The sequence below is a fragment of the Enoplosus armatus genome, chromosome 4, assembly GCF_043641665.1.
Source record: "Enoplosus armatus isolate fEnoArm2 chromosome 4, fEnoArm2.hap1, whole genome shotgun sequence".
Taxonomy (NCBI): domain Eukaryota; kingdom Metazoa; phylum Chordata; class Actinopteri; order Centrarchiformes; family Enoplosidae; genus Enoplosus; species Enoplosus armatus.
Window position 1 is genome coordinate 13,353,263 of NC_092183.1, and position 20,267 is coordinate 13,373,529.

The following is a 20,267-nucleotide window of genomic DNA, read 5'->3' on the forward strand; positions in this document are numbered from 1 at the left end:
CTTCACAAATGCACTTTATTCTGTAAATGTTCTGGCAATTTTACCTATGTCTGTGGAGTAGTACTACTGGGCTGGGGACAGGGTTCATCAATGCCGTGTTTGGTGTTGTAGGTGGTTATGTTTTCTCGTGTTTTCTATCTTCTCTTTATTATATTGTTCTATGCATATATAATGTTATACATGTTTTATGACTTTAATGTGGCGTGACATCACATTTGTTCTTTAGGGTTGCACATGGTGAGAAGACCACTCGTACCACGTGTGTTAAAGAGTCAGATGTCTCCCATATGGAACAATCATAGGTTGAGTGCGTGTGGATGCTGAGTATCACTGCCTTACATGGATATTTAAAGTCAGAAATATTTAGAGGTTTGGTGTGATTTTATTAATTAACCAGGTGAAACTACAGGATAACATTCAGGTTAGTCAACCAAACATATTTGATACAATCCTGAGGGCTCTGACCTTCAGGATACAATCATTTTGATCCCTAAACTTTTGCACACTGGACGATGTGTGCCGACTGTCCTTGTTGACCTGCCCCATTTGTCGCAGGCCATTGCACGTTCTCCATGGTTTCAAAAATCATAACAAAATCAGAATCATAGTCTGTATTTTAACTGTGGACTCCTGGTTTTACTTACAGTAAGAGCACAAAAATCCTGCTGGCCATCAATCTTTCACAGAACTAACAGCCTGGAAAAGAGCTAAACTTTTCACATTAGCTGTCCATCATTCCTCGGCTTTTAGAGGAAAGTAATCAAATTGACTTAATGGAGTGTTGGGTCAACTTGTTTGCAGTTATCAGGGTTACATTCAAGTCAAACTGCTTTCTGACGTTAGGATGAGATGAGGATTGAACTAAAAAGGAAATTTCAGATGGAAAGAAGATTGTGTTTTTTTTATGGGAAGTCTTGCATGCAGTGAACCCAAAATATCACGTCCCCATGATGCCAAGAACACAACAGTTGCTAAGACATTAACACATGTTAAAAATTCATTTATGCCCTCACTGAGCCCACACTTATCAAATCCAACTGAAGAACATAGACTAAATAGTTGAAAATAAAATATCAAGCAAAAAATAATTAAAAGGATGACAGCACAGATAAGTGCTATGAAAAGTCAGAATAATTAATGTTCAGATCAATATTAATAAGCTTAGCTGCCACTGTGTAATTATGGTTCCATAAATGTTTTATGGTCATTAATTAAAAGTGACTTTGGCATCGTTATCTAGGCCACGACAGCCTTCCCATAAACAAGCCAACACTAATTAATGGAGTAGCTCTCATACTGGGGAAAACCAGCAACAAATCAGTATGTCTAATAAAGGTTTCTTGGTGCTTCTCTCAAGTGTAATTATGAACGAAAAACACACACTGGTAATCTGCAGGGAGAAAGCAAAGGGGAAGTGAAGGAGGAAAATGAAGAGGCAAAAAGTCAAACATTTCAAAAGTTCATCTCCATCTCACCTTGGTTCAGTTCAGTGATGGAAGATTACCCACTAAACTATAATCAGCATTTTCACTCTAAAATCTTCCTCTCTAGCTTGAATTGAAAGCAGACGCATGGAAAAGAAATCAGGTTTTCTTTTCGCCCATCTATCCCTGCTTTGGTTTCTTAAAACCTCCCAGTAGATGAGGTTCTTATGGTAGGTTATCGTTGCTCATTTCTTGTTCATCCCTCCTAATTTCCTAATGTTCACTCACTTTTCCATTTCTTCACTTCCAAGGACAAAAGGAAAGGAGAAAGAAATAAAAGTTTCAGAAGCTCTAAAATGCTGCTGCTTGCCGTGCTGGATTCTAGTTCATAAAGAGATAAATCATGTGCAGGTTTAAAACGTCTTAAACTTGGCAAAATCTACAGAGAACGGAGCATGAGAGAGTCTTTTGAAGTAACATGTTCCAATCCACTCTCTTACCAAAGAAAAAGACCTAATGTAATAGTGTCTTGACATGTTTATCACAGAAACTTTGCTCGCTTCATTCACCAGATAAGACTATATGTGCAATATCAGTATTGCTTGTCTAAACCTTCTCCCTCTTTAATCCTCTCCTCTTTGCCTGCGTGTGCATGCATGCAAGTTTATCCATGCGAGAAACTGAATGAATGGATAGAAGGAAAGAAAGAGTGTCGGCCTTGGAGGAGGGGAAAAAAGACCATCATGACAGCAAGCACGACAGAGAGGAGGTGAGAGCTTGCAGAAGAGAAGAAAGCAGGCAGGCAAGAAGCAGTGTGTGATAATCTTGTTGGGGAAACAGGCTTATGTGCCCAGCACTGCCTGGAAACCGAGAATATTTTCTACAGGGAGGATTTGGATTGGATTATCCAGGTTAAATGAAGTGACCTCAGCTAACTGAGCCGCTCAACATGTGATGATGGGGTAAAGCCCAATTCAGAGTCTCTGCACCTGCACTGCACTCTTTCCAGTTCATGAATTTATCTCAAATAAAGCACATCAACAGGTTTCAAAGAGGGGCAGGGCAGGCAACTGCAGTGCCTCACACATTAAACTAACCAGGGCATCTAGAAGGCATAAGGGCAAGACAGAACCCATTTAAAATAAAACACAAATCTGTCTCTTACTTTGAAAGTACCAACTTTGAAATTGGCACTCCAGTCCCATCTAGCAGAAATGTTTGGCACGAAAGTACCTGGCCACAAAATGTCTGTGGTTAGCCCTGCTTGTTGCAGACAGTGTGAAATTCTGCCACAAAGAACATCTTGAAACCAGCATCTAAATGGTTTATATGTTTAAAAGTAACAAAAATGAGCAGAATTGGTTTGGTTTGGAATAAATATCTCAATTATTTGCCCACAATAATTATCTTCATCATCATCATACAGGTGATTCAGTAATAAGATATATATTTTAAGACCACCATCTGCAATACATCACAATTTTGTGTACATGAATAGGAAAATCAGAATCAGAAATACTTTATTGATCCCCAGAGGGAAATTATACAAATATACCCTTAAAACTGAAAACGGTAATCAGTCATATTATATACTATGTCTATTCACTATGTTATGAAGTGCCTTCAGTTTTATAGATAGCTGTGATGAAACACTGTGTGCCAACGTGCATAAAAAGGTCCTTCTCTCAGCACACACAGCAACACGTGAACGTGCGTCATCATTTCAATAGCCATAAACTGGCAGAAAGGAGAATAGTTCAGAGTTCAAATGTCTGTTGTAAAGGAGGCAAACACCCCTGTCTCAACATTGGGATATCTGTGATAATGTATCACAGGAGATGGCACTGCAATATATTGTGATATCAAATTATATGTCCCAGTCCAGGTAAAACAGGCTACAGTATGTACACACTGCAGCTATACAAGGTTGTCACTACTCCATGGAGTGCTTGGAGAGTGCTTCTGTTCAAGTTTGGACTCAGTTCACCATTGAAGGAGAGTGATGATCCACAAGCAGGTGAGTGCCTGAAAAACACAAGTACTGACTTCCAAAGTAGAGTGCATATACACTTTATCTATCATTCACTGAAAAATGTCTCAGCCACAGAAGGTGCACTGGAGTCCAGGATTCAACAAGCTATTAAAATATTATTTGTGGCACTCAAACTTGCTTTTGACGAACCAGAAAGAAGTCCTGTATTTACACAGACCTTTAAGATAAGGCATCCCTGCCACCTGTACTGAGCTGCAGATGTAGAAGCAGCAAATGTGAATACTTCACTGCACAGAGGCAGGTTGATTGCATGTAAGTATGGATGCAGGTGTATAATGTACTATACTGAGATGGTGAAGATATGTGTTCTAAGTATTATATTTTCTAGCCCATCAATACAGCAATACATTTGCACTTTTTGTACTGCTTTTTGCAGTCTGATCTGTGAGCACATATGTGAAACCCTGTATGTCTTGGGTATGTTGCTGGGATTAACTGACTAAAAGTAAGATAGCTTTCCAAATATTTAAATGCATCTCCGCTGCTTGACAATGATGTATTGGGTGATTGTGAGAAAATGCGTCATGTGTTCCCCTTATAGATCAATGAGGCCAGAGGACAAGAGGGCATTAGAAGGTAAGCAAGGGGCAAAGGGATGAAGTGAAGGGATGAGGTTAAGTGGATCTTACTTTGCCTCCAGGGCCAGAGCAATAATGGCAGCAGCCATGGGAGCCGAGGCTGATGTCCCCGTGTGACTGTCTGTACACCGATGTCTCAGATCTGTTGTGATCTGCAGATAGAGGAGAGGAGAAGGAGAGTGAATACAGAGTCAGTGGGGGAGGAAAGAGAGATGAAGAAGAATAACAATAATTAAGAAAGAGAAAAAAGGAAGAGACAGGAGAGGGAAGAGTCAAAATCAAAAGACGAAAGAGGAGACATTTCAAAAATAAGAAAGCCAGAAGAAAACAGATGGAGGAGAGGAAGATAAGACCATAACAGTAAGATGAAGAGGAGGAAAACATAGTGACAGTGATGGCAGGAAGGGAGGGAGAAAGACAAACAGACAGAGAGGGATTGAAGTCATGGGGATCAGGAGGATTTAGACACACCTGAAACTCCTGAAACTCACATTCCAGCTTTGATACACTGCTTCACACACAGATAGCACACACAGACACTCACACACTAGTACACACATCACCAGTTTATCCAAGAATTCAAGGAATCAATTCAATGCCCAAGGAGAAACAAAGGACAAAGAATAAAAAGGAATAAGGGGTAGTAAAACGTGTTGTTAAAGCGCTGTATGTTCGCTTTGATTGTATGGACTTTAGACAGCCAACTAGTCAGACAGCTTGACAGTCAGTCTGCCAAGAAAAGCTTGGCTAACTTCCAGTCAGAGCCCTCATCAAAGGACCTTTCCTGGACCAAAAAGTTTGAGGGATTATCTGAAGAAACACACACAGAATCTGAAATGGTTTAGTAAGAAGTGAAAGTGGTCCAATAGCATTTGAGTAGACAGGACAGTATGTGCTCAAGTAGATTAGACTGACATTCAGATATATGAGGTTCTACTGTAAGTGTACAAAGCCGGAGGGAAACTGTAAAGAATGTGTATGTCTGTGTCTTCGTGTGTGTGCCCGTCCGTAGCATCAGTACGAGGAATGTAGCAAGACACTGCCAGACAAGCTAGCTTCACAGTGGACGACTGTCACGGCCTATACCAGTGGATCATGGGAGTGATTTGGGTCAAACAAGGCCACACCACTGGACCCACAAGCACACACACACACACACAAGGCCAGATTAATGCCAAATTGCATTATGCTGTAGTCTTAACTGAAATTATGAATTGCACGTGCACATTCTTTTATGCTCCAAATCAAAACATGGCATCTAATGTAAATCATCTAGGACAGGGAGACGAACCTCAGTAAGTCCTTTTGGTAGATTACATTACACATTTAAAGCTGGAAAACAGAAATCTTGTCCAAATTTCCAAAAAAAGCACAAAACACCACAGATACAACTTGGACATCAGTGAGGAAGGAATAAACGTTCTGGCCCTTCAGTAAAATTAGGCCATGGGTACTTGTGTTCCTCTCAAGAACTAATGCGCTTATGTATGTGTGTGTGTGTGTGTGTGTGTGTGTGTGTGTGTGTGTGTGTGTGTGTGTGTGTGTGTGTGTGTGTGTGTGTGTGTGTTCAGCAGCGGTTCATGAAATCTACCGCACACACTTCAATACTTACAATCTTTCGGTCGTAGTTCTCCCCGCTGCTGTAGGTGGTGGTCAGTGTGGACGAGCATTCCTCCAGGTACCACGGCTTGCGTCCGCTCTCAGCTGTGCTGGAGATGGAGATGGTGTAGATGGAGTTGGTGTAGCCGTCGCAGGAGCAGTGGTCTCTGCTGCGCCCGCCGTTGCCCGAAGCCCACACGAAGATGGAGCCGCGGCCCTTCCTCCCCTGACAAGAAAAGATGCAGAGAAGATACAGTAAGAGGCTGCAGATTTGTCTTAGTACTTAAACATAATGACTGCTCACCAGACTTTGTTTTGGCCTCATTTTGAAATGTTCTTTTAATGTCTGTCAGAAGGGGAGTAACAGGCTCTGTGTTCAGAAATCACTGTATAAAGAAGAAAAGATCTGCAACAGTGAAAGAGCCGGAAAAGATCAGTAGACAGTGTAAGTCCTCAGCAGTACTGCGCCTGTTTCTGGCAACAGATCTGATGTGATTTGATCCAAGTTCAGTAATCATTATGTTTCAACTGGGCAAAATATAGCAGAGATTTTTTTTCCTTTGAAAAGTTGGCATTGCTGAGTGCCATGCTGTGTTAGTGAGTTTTTTTTCCATGTTGGACTGAGGTGAATTTTTGTCTCTCCTCACATCGGTAACACGGCAGCAGAGGAGACAACTTCATTTACTGACTGACATCAGACTTCATCTATTGCTAGAACCAATACGGTCATATTACTTAGTAATAAAGCAGATACAGGATATTATTTTAAAAGGTATTTGTTTTTGTAAATAGTACATTTCATTGTATCACATCTGATGCTTAAATTTAGCTCTATTTTTTCCAATGATTTTCAGAAGAAAGATTGTTTGCACATTTTATTGAAATATGGGTTGAAAAGGATCCAATAATCTCCATATGTTTTATTTATTTTTCATTCTAGCTGCATCATCTTAAAATCAGTTCTGAAATTTAAACTTACTGTTAGGAGATTAGAAAATTGCCTATCTATTTGCTTGTCTTTATTGTGCTATTGTGGCCATCTCGCTGCCTAGTCGTTTGTTAATGTTGTTTTCATTCATTTTCATTTTGTTACATCCGTGTGGTTGGGACCTTGTGTTTACTCTGTTCTAGTTTGTTTAATTATTTTTGTTTATCAGTTCTGTACAAATCTGTCTGTTTCATTCAATCTTTCATTTGTACAGTTTGTAACTTTATTTTGAAAATGTTACGTAAACAATGGTATTATCTGTATTTGAAGACTGACATTAAAGCATCAAAAGACCACAAAAAGCCAGCATTAGAATTTACTTGATCGTACACAAATATGCAATAAAGCCACACAAAATGCATGTAAAGAGTTTGTTTTCCATAACATATAGCAAATAAATTGCTTGTATTTTTGACGGCAAATAAGAGTTTTTATAATGATTTTATGTGCATGTTTTGCATTCAACCAAGTTTTGGTTGAATATTGCACACATATGGACATTTGTTATAACTTAGGCCCATTACATGTGCAGTCAAGCTGTTTAATATTCAGATCTAGGTTTCCAGATGAGGTAACACAGCACATAAAAAAACCCAGCTCAGATGTATTCAGATCTTCCTAATTGAGAGGCCAGGGCCAGTTCAGAGTGAGCTTCATATTGAGTCAAAGTGTGAATAAAGACATCAATTAATTTACTAATAGTAATAAAGTATTCAGTCTCAATTATTTTTCAGTAGAAACCTTCTCAAGCCAAATGCCTTTTACTATTCAATTAGACACTGAGTTGAAAATGATCTAAACTCATGGCATGGTGGAGACACACTGAGGGAGTTACTGTGCTGGTGATGACCAACCAAGTTATGAAGGCAAAGTTCAGCCAGGAGTCAGCGAGAAAGTCATCTGACAAACTGACACCGCAATTCACTGTTTGTCAGGACACACACTCAAACAACACTTGAGCACACATACACACAGATATAAGGGAATAAAAGGTGGATGGAGTTCTTCAAAAGGGGGCTTCTGTCAGGCAGCGATAAGCAATTGGAGCCCCTCTGAGTGAGAGGGGGATCAGACAGGAGCAAACGCTGACAGATGAGAGCGATGGAGAGCACTTTGAAGAGCAGTTAGCAAAAGAAAGGATGGGACAAAGAATGAGAGGGAGAGGAAATATTTCCTATTTAAATATACTTGAATAATAGTGTTGTGTTTTATGCACAGAATAAAAGACGGTGATGACGACAGTGGCCAACAGTCACTCCGTTAAGTGTTAAAAGAAAAAAAGAAACAGTGAGCAAAGAGGACGAGGGAGAGAGGTGAAGCACAATGTGAAACCGATGAACAGCAATCATCATCAAGAGATCGAAAGAAAGCAAAGAAAAAGGGTAAATGATGTACTGATCAAACAAATAGCCATTTAATCAATTTGTTGACTGTCAGAAAATGAATATATATTATAATTATATAATATATATATTGAATTTACTGCTTTTCTCTAATATTATATCATTTTAAATTGAATATCTTCAGGTTTTTGCACTGTTGGTGAACAAAACAAAAAAAAAACAGCTGTCATATTGGGCTCTGGGAAATTGTGATGGGTGTTTGTTAAGGCTACAGGATGTCAGAAAATAGCGACAATCAGTTATTTAAAAAATAAATTATGGATTAATCATTGATGAAAAATGTTGTGCATAAACAACATAGAAACATATATTCATATATAACAAAATATAGGTGGGGAATGCAAAATAAAACATGTCACATATAACAAAAGCTCCTGTTTGAATCTTCATACATACTGCAACACAAGCAGTACAACCCTCTCCACAGCTGTCAGTGGTGTCTCTACCGCCTCAGCTCTCTGTGATAAACTGTCTCTTCAGAGTGTCACATAGGTGCATGTTACACTCACAAGCATGCCATCTCCACTCAGTTTCACACACACACACACACACACACACACACACACACACACACACACACACACACACACACACACACACACACACACACACACACACACACACACACACACACACACACACACACACACACACACACACACACACAGCGGGAGGGCAAGCAAGCACATACACGTGTCCAACTCGTACCAGTTGGACAGATATCTCCCTCACCTCTGTCATCTTAAAAAGCCAGCCTGTCAGGAGCCATGGGGACTCTCTTCTACTCACACTCACTACCCTGTCCATCCCTTTTTTTCTTCTTCTCTCTCTTTTCTCTTTTTTGTAACATGTCACTGGCCCCCAGCCGTTTCTGTCTCTCTGTCTCACCTCCTCAAAGGTCAGTTGTAGCAAACTTTGTGAATGTATGTGTGAGTGACACGTGACCAGTAAATGGCTTCACCCCTCTTAACCTCTGTTATAGCTTTTCCACTCCACTCACTCAAAAACACAGCACCAGCTTGTCGTTATGCAAAACAAGCTATGAATATGTAAATGAATATATATGCTAATAGACCAGGGCTGCTCTTTAATGTCCGGAGGAGCTTCACAGGTAGAGATAGCCAGGGAGGACTTTGCGATGTGAGAAACACACACATCTGCTTGGAGTGTGTGTTTGCGTGTGTTTATATCTTTTCTCTCCATATGAATACCAATGTCAAAGTCTTGGCTGAGCAATGATGCAGATGTTCATTTGTGCATGTCTCTGTATGTAAATTTGTATGCATGTGTGCATGTGCAAACCATGCGGATGCCATTCTCGAAGGCCTGTCTGGCCAGAGACGCTGGTCCATCCACGGTCTTTCCATCATCATCGGGTCCCCAGCTGGCGCTGTAGATGTCGATGTGCTGCGGCTGGAGGCTCAGAGACTTGGCCTCCACCATATCCGTTACATCTCCATCCAGCATTCGAACACCTGATACACAAACACAGAAAGAATACATGCACAAACCAAAGTTTAATCCATCTCCTATGTATTTCTACAGAACTGGTTGAAAAGGTTCAACAATATCTATTAAGCAGCCAGCCTAGCGTAATGTCCTGCCATAATAACCATAATAAATCAAACACAGTCAGGCAAATCAATACATTAATTAGCAAGTACTTCCATGTCAGTTTGTTTGTCCCACATAACACACATAACACCTGGTTGTATTAAGACAAACTCTGTATCTTCAAGCATTAGAAATTACACTTTAATAAAAATATTTTGCTCATTAATATGCAAATTTCTGCGACAAGGTCCTTCAAAATCTAATCGGATCATCTGCTCTAAAGTAATTATGAAGTTTCTATAATTAAAGCTCCTATCACATATTGGTTTTTAGTTGTCGCGTTCATAAGAATTCAGGCATGCAGAGGCAGTCAGACGTCACCATGACACCATGTCAGTCACATCATGATGGTTTGTGGGACATAACCACATGATCAATCAGTGAACACAAAGACAAACTTAAAACACAGGGTTCATTTTAGTTGAACCAGGTTGGTGGCATAATTCTACAAAAGGTGATAAAACGCAGTATTGCGTTAGCACCAGAGAAATGAGTGTTCAGCAATGGTAGTTGCTTCAGGCTGTGTTTGTATCATTTCAAATACGTACATTAGTGGTTTTCAAGCCTTAATTACACTAACATACACAAACTTATGACACAAGTCATAACATACCTTTGCTGAATAGACAGAAACATGTCAGAAACGGTTGACTAATACGGTTTCCGTAACCAGACAAATATAACCAATCACTCACCTCCTATTCTGGCATTGTAGGCAATTCCCACAATGCAGTGGGAATTGTTTGCGGCTGCGGCAACTTCGCCCGCACACCGTGTCCCGTGTCTGAGGAAAGAGCGGGAATGGACAGCTTATTACACAAACCTACGAACCCACATGTATACACAAGCAGGAGAGCACACAAAAACTACCAGATAAACATGCAGCTTTTGAAGTGGACAGCAAGGACACTTATACCTAAACACATATTTTCACAGATAAATGTGTACACACCTGTTGAAGCAATCCTAAACAAAATGGTTTAAGCGTAATAAGTGTTACAAATGTAGCAAACACTACAAATATTTCTACAATTCTTGCTTTTTCCTCATAACAGAGAACGGAAGAAAAGGTCGCTCAACATTTGTAATGCTGTCAGGACAAATATGTTTGGACTTCCTCGATGTCAATGGTCCCAAAATGTACAAACACATACAAATAGAGGCACAGCTTGGACCTTTTTTTGACATTTTGTACATTTAGTGCAGCATGCAAGCAGTGTGCTCCCCAAGCGCACACCGACAGATGCACACAAAAACAATGATAGACGGTCCAACACCAGTGATAAGTTGAATAAGTAAGTTAGACTAGTCACACTACTCTCAACTACACGCACACACACACACACACACACACACACACACACACACACACACACACACACTCAACAGGGTAACATTCCACCAGTAACTGTAGTGGTGACAATCGGCCCAGGTCAGCAACCAGCGTAAACAAACATAAGTATGTTTGCGTCCACCGCCTCTTCAAAAACACCACTTTCTGGATCGGCACAAACACACTCACACACACGCACCCTCCTGCAGAGGACATCTGCATCACAACACCCCCCGGAAACAGCTCTGACCGCTGCCATGGAAACCCAGCATCTAGCTATCGAAACCCCCAGGGAAGACACAGGGAAGTTTTAAAGTCCAGGGAAGAACTCAGACTGAGGAAAATCCATTTCACAGTAACTTGATGAGTTCAGGTTGACATTTATTTAACAACATGATCAAAGGTTTAAGAAAATATTGAGGCATCACTGTCCTCCCTTACTGCAACATCCATGCTTGGCAACTTCATCAAAAATAGCCATCCCTCTCATCTCATTCTATTACGATTAAATTAAATAAAAACGCCCAGGAAGTAGGAATTCTATATATCTCACTTAACTTTTCTTCTATTCCCGTAAGTCAACAACACCTCTGCTCACTTATGTAGATATTTGATTTCACAAGGATTTTAGCATTCCTCATTTCACAGAGTACCATACCTACGACACATATCACATATACACACGTTTCAAACTGAAAATACACTGATACAATGATGTTTAGATTTATCTTAAATTCATATCCAGTCCAGATATTAGATGTATGGACGTGATAGATATGGAAACCTTCCTTTTGTCCTCTGTAGAGTCGGAATGACCTCACAAGTGTACAGAAAAGTTAACTAATGAAACTGTTTGACTTAAAGTATAACATATTAAATGGCTGCAAATCAGTGATAGGCCTCTTTGTCACAGTTAATGAGCCAAACTGCTGGCTCCCTCTTTCCAAACGCTTCAACAGTCTTCACTCAGTTCACTTCACTCCACTAATCCATAAAATCGTCTGTCTGGCCGTCTTTCCAGTCTTTGTGTTTGCCTGTATTTTCCATTTTCTACACATCTGTGTCACAGTCACTCGGGGACCTCTCTGTGTTTAAACCAGAACCATATAACGTTTGTGCAATAGATAATCTTCAGTGGAAGCAATACACACACTCACACACAGCATTTATTCAAACACAAACAGATACTTTTTAAGTTTCTGAAAGTTTCAAAGGATACATACAGCCACTTAAGCTCCCATTTAACACTCTGTGGCACACGTCCGATTTTTTTTTCAGCTGTGTGTTTTTAGCCCCTGCTTCAACAAGCAAAGTAAAAATCTTATATTTGTCAGTTCTTTGTGAATCCGGCTCATTATTATTTCATTTTTTAAAAATCCAATTTCAGATTAGTTTTATGTAGATTTCAGTGTGAATGGCGGGCCACTGGGGAACATTTATGGCTACCCAGATGTATTTGGAGACCATTATTCAAAATCAGTTACATTTTCTCAAAGTAATTTTGTATTACAGAGTGGTAACAGTGATTGTTAAGAGAAGGTTATAGTGAAAATCAATTTGGAAGAAGATGAAGAGCTTGTCTGTTTTATTTCCTAGTTTCATAGGACACACACACACACACACACACACACACACACACACACACACACACAGATGTGCAGATTTGTTAGTTTCAAATAGCAGGTAGACCAACCAAAAAATCCCAAAACACAAACACTATATTACAAAACCTGTCTGTTCCGTGACCACTTTTTGTCAAAAGTATATCTCACTCAGACATAACAGGAGTTTCCACAATATTTAAAGCAGGCACTACAAACTTCACTGGTAAAGCAATAGATGCTCCTCCTGCTTACATTCAAAGCACAGCTGTTAGTGCCGTTTGTACACAAAGACAACAACAGATTAAAATCCACTAGCATTACGTCATTCTTGTTGCTATACAACACAAAGTTTGACAACAATCTGCAGTTGTAGCTAAAGTTAGTGTTACTCCCCAGAAATCTAACAGACTGTGTGCTTCTTGCCTCTCAGGCATGATGATCCGTTTTGACTTGCCAGCCACCTCACACCAACCTTTCACATTTATTCAACTCCCATGGGAGATGTGACCGTCATTTGATTAAACTAAATAATCTCCAGTTTGTATATCACATAACAGAATTTGATGTAAAAAAAAAAAGAAAAAAGAAAAGTAATGTGAAAAGTCAAAGAAGGCGAACCAGATTTCTGTCCACACACCATAGTCAACTATGAATTCAGCCTTAAAAGGAAACCAGCTCATTAAGTTGCATCTGTAGGCCTCATGTCTCTTTAAGACAATGCATTACCAGCAGGGACTGAGCCACTGCCAAGGCACTTGGGCTGCTGCAGCCAAACACACATACACACACCAAAAATCACTCACTAAGCCAAACTGGCACAAGACAAGCGAGTCTCTCTCTTTTTCCCCCTCTTACACACACACACACACACACACACACTTACACATATACACACCAATTCTTCCAAACAGAAAAACCACAACCCACCCACAAATGTCACTATCAAATACACTAATGTAACTCATCGCACCCACAACAAGGTCAGGACTCAGCAAATACAAACATACTGAGGCACAGAGCTTCTGGTAAAAATCAATCAGAAAAACATTGACACACAGATCAGCACTTGGCTGACTGTAACACCAAAACACTAAAGGCGCATGCTCATTTTACCTGAAACCTATTGTAACTGTTAAAATTACACTCCTCTCTCTCATTAGATCTGTGATAGATTTTTTTTCTTACTTATTCTCGTTGGTTGCGTCGTATCGAGGCATGGGATCCATATCGTTGCCATTGACATCAAAGCTGGCTTGAGGGTCCTGGAGGAGACACGGAGGTCAAAACAAGTACATCAACACCCAAATGACAGTTGTAATTATGATCAGGGGAGCAAAAACATCCAACAGGTAAATTCATTAGAAAAGTAGATCCAACACTACCTGTGTGTGTGTGTGTGTGTGTGTGTGTGTGTGTGTGTGTGTGCGCGCGTGGGTGTGTGTAATAGACCTGTGGAACGCCAAGAAGCTTCTCTAACCCAATCAAACAGTTCACATTAGCATCACTCACAACAGTTTTGTAAATCGAATGCAATCAGAGCTAACTCAATCTGCTGCGCCACTAGCCCTTCGGCATAAACAAATCCAGGCATTAAGAGTAGCTAATAACAGCAGCGCAGGCGCTGTCAAACAGGGTGTGAATCATTTTATCTGCACAGTTGATTGATGGCCTTACCTGCTGCCTCAGGCCAAGAAGTGTCTAACTATGTGGCCTTGGTCTGAGGTAGACATACCTCGGCATGCACATAAAGTATGTAACCACAGACAAACAAACATGTACACACGGCATACCTGCACACCCACAGGTTTGAGGAAGCTTCCCTTCAAAATGTAATCCATGACGCATGACTATCTGATCCCAATTACAGTATCACAATCTAGTGGATTAATTTACTTCTGTAACATGAATTTCTTGCTTGGTTACGTGCTAAAAAAAAGACACTTGCACTAGTACTATTACTTACTTAAAATTGGTACTTATGATATTAACAGACATTATATTTTGTGATATATATATATATTAATATAATTTACTTACGCCAGCAGGTTGCATGTAAATTCCTATACCTCCCACATATATACAAAGATTAATTTCACTGACGACTGAAGACTCCAACGTCCAACATGCACACACACACGCACACACTGCTGCTCATAACCTCCCTACAAGCGCATACATACACACTCACGTAGTTCTGAAAGAGGTCTGGGTGGTTCCTCTCGATGCCGTCATCTAGTATGGTCACCACTACGTCTTTACCCGTGTAGCCCCTCTTCCACGCCCCCATGATGTTCATGTCCGACTGGCAGTTATGGACATCATCGTTACAGTGCTGGAGAGGTGGTGGTAGGAGGTGAGGGGAGAGAAGGTGATGGAGAGAGAAGGAAGAATAAATAGAATAGTTCATCAGTGTCTTGCAGATGCACAACTTAAATGTTATGAGTGTGCCCACATAATTACATTTTCCACTTAACTTACAGCAAGTGTGAACATTACCATTTTTCATATAGGAAGCACAGTCTCATATAAACCAGTCCAAACAAGTTAAAGTCAAGTCTCAAGTGTTTGAAATCTCAGACAGCTTGGTTAAACATCTTGTGTCTTATTTCACTATTCACATATAGAGCCTGTGTTTGATAATAGATAAATTAATAGTTAGAGATGGAATCCATATAATGGTTTAACACACTGAACAATCAAAATGGTCTTGATGGAAATCTCAGATATCGGAGAAAGGAAGTTGCAAATTAGGTTCTTTATTTTACACCCTTTCCTTTCAAGCCTCCTAGCTTCTCTTGAACTGGTCCATAAGCAAAGGTGCTAACTCTTACTCAGCTGCCTCTCAACAAGTCACAACACATGTAAAAATTGCTTTCAAACAATACTGTGCTACAGCGGAGGTATCTTTATATATCATGTTGTCATGAATCTGATTAAGCTTGATCCTGGCAATCCAATATTCTTTACTACGAATATTTTTCAAATGCACTTCATGTGCCACAAACTGTTTGTTTGCATGCCAAATGGACATTTGGATACGCAATTGTCAACCTAAAATAAATTTAATTAGATTTTTGAGTTGAGTTTTCATCAAAGTCTTTTTACTACAGAATAACTGTAATTTAATTGAAAGCATATGCTATGTCAGGTACTTTGTTAGAAATGACCGGAGGAAGCTTTCATTTCTAGTTCAGAGAGTTCTGTTCCACAGCAAGAAAAATATGTTTAAAACCTCTGGTCAAAGTATTAAGAGTTATCTGTACTAAGTTAACAATTGACAGAACTGAGGACACTCAACCACACACACAGACACAAATGCATAACTAAAAGAGCAATGATCTGAGCGTGTATGCAAACACTTCTGATAAGCCTGCAAATCTCTGCAATGTGAATGTGCTGTGCTTGTGTGCATGAACGAGCGCATGCATTACACAGCCGATCTCAGAGAAACTGTGTTGAATTGCAGGAACACGGACACATGTACATTTTTACCTCTGCAGACTTTCCTGTGACAGATACTTATGAATAAACACAGAATGTCTTACCTTGACCCTAAATTATCTCATTGTGTCATTGTCTTTTCAAATTGAGGAAAGGCAAAAATGTCATCACTATGGCTCTTCTATTCTTTCATTCAGTAAAACACACACACACAAATCCCTCAGCTCCACTGACCGTGCAGTAATCAGAATCCTGCCATGACCTCGGCTGACCTTTGACCCACAAACTGGATATATGTGGGCAAAGGACAGCACACAATCCTCTGAGAAGAATAGACGAGACTAAATCATATTGGGATCTATTGGGTGATATTCTTTGTTTTGGCTTGTTCTGTTTTGCAAACAGAGTGAGATCCTTTGGTAAGAGTATACAGTGTACTCACAATGTACCACATACTGCTCCATTTGGCATCATTATAGAATATGTTGTTCTGGGCTGGGTTGCTGTGGGCGGGGCTTGTCAGAGAAAGGGGCGGGGCTGGCTTGTAATCCCTCTTGATCCTCCTCTTCACCACCTGCTGCTGTATCCACTCCACCTGAAACACACGAACACAGACAGGAGATATCAGAATCCGAGTAGGCATCAAATGATACCACATAGTAGCAGAATTACTTCACGCATAGTGCAATCAGTCAACAGGTTGAATTCCATCAATTTTTCAATTCCTCTGAAATGTTGTGCTCAAGGTAATACAATCTTTAGGAAAATATAAGGTTCTGGAAAACCTGGAATCTTCTTAAATAACAGCTGCTGCAGTGGCAATATATCCTCTCCTTTGTCTTGTCTGATGAACTCACACACACAAACATACAGACCATCTCCAGAAAATAGCTAGTATAAAATATAGCTAGTATACTGTCACACTTGAACAATGAAAATATTAGAAAGCAGCGGAAGATAATTTAATTTTTTGTTATGGGTGGGCCATGAGTCCAAGATGACATTTTTCTAACTGTAAGAGGAAACAATGCCAAAGAGAAATGTAGTTTACTTGTAAGGGTGATTTTTTGAAAAAAAAACATTTTCAAAGGTGACAACGCTCAGCTGTAAAGTAATTTCAGCCATATGGATCATCTGTAAACAACTTCAGCACTTTTTACCTGAGGTCTCCCCATTTAAACATGGCAAAAGTGAACAAATAGAGACTACTGAATAAAAATATACATAAAAAGAAAATATAAGAAGCATCACTAGAATCTTGATAACTTATTTTTAAAGGTATCCTTTAAGCCATGTAAAAGTTACACTCTGTGCATTTCAGTGTTAGAATACAAGAGGTTTGCAGAGGACACTGCAGTGATTTCTTTTCAGTTTATTTCTCCCTGTCTGCAAAATGGACAGACTAATACACACACATATGCACCAAAGACATAAATGTCTCTCAGGTAACATCAATCTCTCAAATATTATGGGCTCGCTTCAATGCGCAAGGCATTCCTTGGCAGGAATCTTGCTGCACTTTCAGACAGAATTTTTCCGATTTCAAAATCAGCATTGTTGGATCTGAACAAGAGGGAGTGGACCCACTTGCTTGGCCCTGGTCACCTCTCTTTAAACCCTGAAAACTTGTGTTTAGTCTAGCTGAAGTCCTGCAGACTTCATCTGTCTAAAAAGAATCCATGAGACGTTTACATGTACCAGCAATGATGACAACACAAAAACGGAAATATTAGCAGGCATACAACTGGCACAACACATAGAGGGAGCATGTGTAAAGCTGTATGAGAGCATCCTGAGATGTAAATATTGCCGTAATAAATGATTCATGGGTTCTTCAGACTGAGGTTTGCACATAGACATGATTGTGTGACAGCTTGCACAGACTACATTAGTATCCTTTCAATTTACTTCAGGGATAGAGCATGTTCAGATGAAATGCTGTGGAGCTACGGCTTATTTATACAGTATTTTCAAAGTGTGTGCTCTCCTCCTGAAATGATCGCCACACCATCTACTGTGAACTAAAAGTGTCTAAAGAAACTCTGCTCTTAACAGATAATCAATAGAATAATTTACACTGAGAAATTGTTTTTGTTTTGCTGCTCAGTTTGCCAGACCCAGAAGTCTGAGGCTTTAGTGAACAATGTCCAACTGCAAAGACAAAGCATTTCTCCACATTAATACAGCTCCAGCAGAAAGAGAGGAGAGGAGAAGAGAGAAAAGCTGACAAAATGACTGCGGAGTGATTATCTGGTCTCATGCACTGAAACAATCTGCCAGGCTCTCCGGAGAGTTGGAGAGGGAGGCAGCAAGACAAGATAAGACGAGAGAAAGAGAGGTGATAAAGAGCTGAAGAGAACAAGTCCCAGGAGAGTCAATAAAAAAAAGCTGAGCTGGAAGGGGAGGGAAGTGAAAACAAATAGCAAGTGAGACAAAAGTGAAGAGAGGAAGATTGATTTTATAAATAGCATTGATTTAGTAACTCAAGTATGTGGGTCTTTATAGATCGTGAAGGAAGGAAAAACGATTCTGTAGGTGACGTATTTTAATAACTTAAGAGTGTCGACCTCTCATTTAAGAGTGCAAGATATGGGAGAAAAATAAATGGCATATGAAAATAAAACCAGGACAGAGACAAAGAGCCTGGTGCTCCTCTGTCTGCCGAGGTCCCAGCTCATTTCACTCCAAGTTCTGTCAGGACCATCAGCTTCAAAGCAACCGTTTACACACACCATTAGCCTCAAAACAACACTGTCATCAGGAATTGAGCGTGTGCGTGTGTGTGTCTGTGAAAAACCATTGGTGTATCATTACAATTTGCATGTATTAGCATAGTTTTAACAGCAATCTTTGATCAGCAGTGTAGCTCTTAACGTAACTTAGTGATTCCAGGATGGTTTGACGATGAATGCATCACTGCCTCTCATCTCGCCACCAGTCCTCTCCGCCATTAATTCTTCTACAGACTGACGAGGCAAAGACTTTATAGATGGCGAAATAAATAAATGGTTTTGCTGAAGTTGGATCACAATTTGTGTGTCGTTCACCCCAGACGTCTCTGACAAGACCCAAGAATTTAAAAGGATTTCAGAACACTTTGCTGAACTTTCCTAATGAACAAGGACATCAACAGAAGAACCTTACTGAAGTGTCTTTGAGCAAGCCACCTCAGTCAGGTGCTGCTCTGTACCCGACGATGGCCCCCGTCCTCCCCAAGGAGGTGGTGAGTGAAGAGATTTAGGATCATTGAAATATCAGATAATATTATTGCCAAATACTTCATATTCTACGTATTGACTTAGTGTAGTGAATAAAAAAGGGTGCAGCAGCAGATGATACTGGTTGGTTTGCTGTCTGAAATTTCTTCAGCTTTAGTGACACTTTCTGAAAAATGAACTGTTCAACCAAAAAATTATTCTCTTTTCAGGTTTTTCATCTGATTACTTTCAAGGTCTATGGCCTGAAAACTATTTTGAATTTCATTATGAAAAAGAAGATAGATAAAAAAAAGTTGGATAATATATTTGTAAAGAAGAAATATGTTTTTGGTCAGTTTACATCTAAAGTAGATGGAAAAAGATTTAGCAGTTGTGCAGCCCTAGATGCTGTGAGAATCTCCCATTGATCATCAATGTCCACATTTTCACACCTCACATTCTCACAACTACACATTTTCTGTTTCAGAAGCATAAGAAGATAGGAACCACTTCTGAGGCCAAAAGAAATATATTCAAGCAAACTGTGACCAACCATATCAATATGAGTACAAAGGCAGAGGAAAAATAAATAAGTCCAGAGGTTTCAATGGGATTGTGGGCGATGCTGACATTAATATTATGGTATCTTAACTCAGCCCCTATTCTCAGAAGGGCTGATCATTTACTTTAATTGATTTTTCTAGCAACATAGATCCTCTTCAAAAAGAGCAGTTCCACCATAGTCTAATGATTATATAGTAAACACTGTATGGCTACAATGTACACATCCATACTGTAGATACTGAAGTCAGAATCAGAATCAGAATCAGAAATACTTTATTGATCCCCGGGGGGAAATTGTACAGTACCGGTGCTCCCATTCAAGAGTAGAATCTAAGTATCTGCTAAGCGAGTATATCCACTAAAAATAAAGTGGATAAAATGTACATTTGTTTTTGCATTGAAAGTGGTACTGCTGCTGCTTACTTGGATTTATCTAAAATGTACTCTTTTGTCCTCTGTTGCTGCTCTC

At 39.8% G+C, this 20,267-nt stretch overlaps 1 protein-coding gene across 2 annotated transcripts in view; it reads right to left on the bottom strand.

The window, feature by feature from the left end:
• The window catches only part of pcsk5b (proprotein convertase subtilisin/kexin type 5b), a 71,985-nt gene that overhangs the window by 42,133 nt on the left and 9,585 nt on the right, over nucleotides 1-20,267 (bottom strand). For both annotated transcript variants that reach the window (XM_070903633.1, XM_070903634.1), the window contains exons 3-9: nucleotides 16,480-16,632; nucleotides 14,785-14,928; nucleotides 13,782-13,858; nucleotides 10,355-10,443; nucleotides 9,348-9,520; nucleotides 5,668-5,880; nucleotides 4,107-4,207 (exon numbers count right to left, since the gene is read on the bottom strand). In XM_070903633.1, coding sequence (XP_070759734.1) covers nucleotides 4,107-4,207; nucleotides 5,668-5,880; nucleotides 9,348-9,520; nucleotides 10,355-10,443; nucleotides 13,782-13,858; nucleotides 14,785-14,928; nucleotides 16,480-16,632 — 950 coding nt within the window. The remainder of the gene's footprint in view (nucleotides 1-4,106; nucleotides 4,208-5,667; nucleotides 5,881-9,347; nucleotides 9,521-10,354; nucleotides 10,444-13,781; nucleotides 13,859-14,784; nucleotides 14,929-16,479; nucleotides 16,633-20,267) is intronic.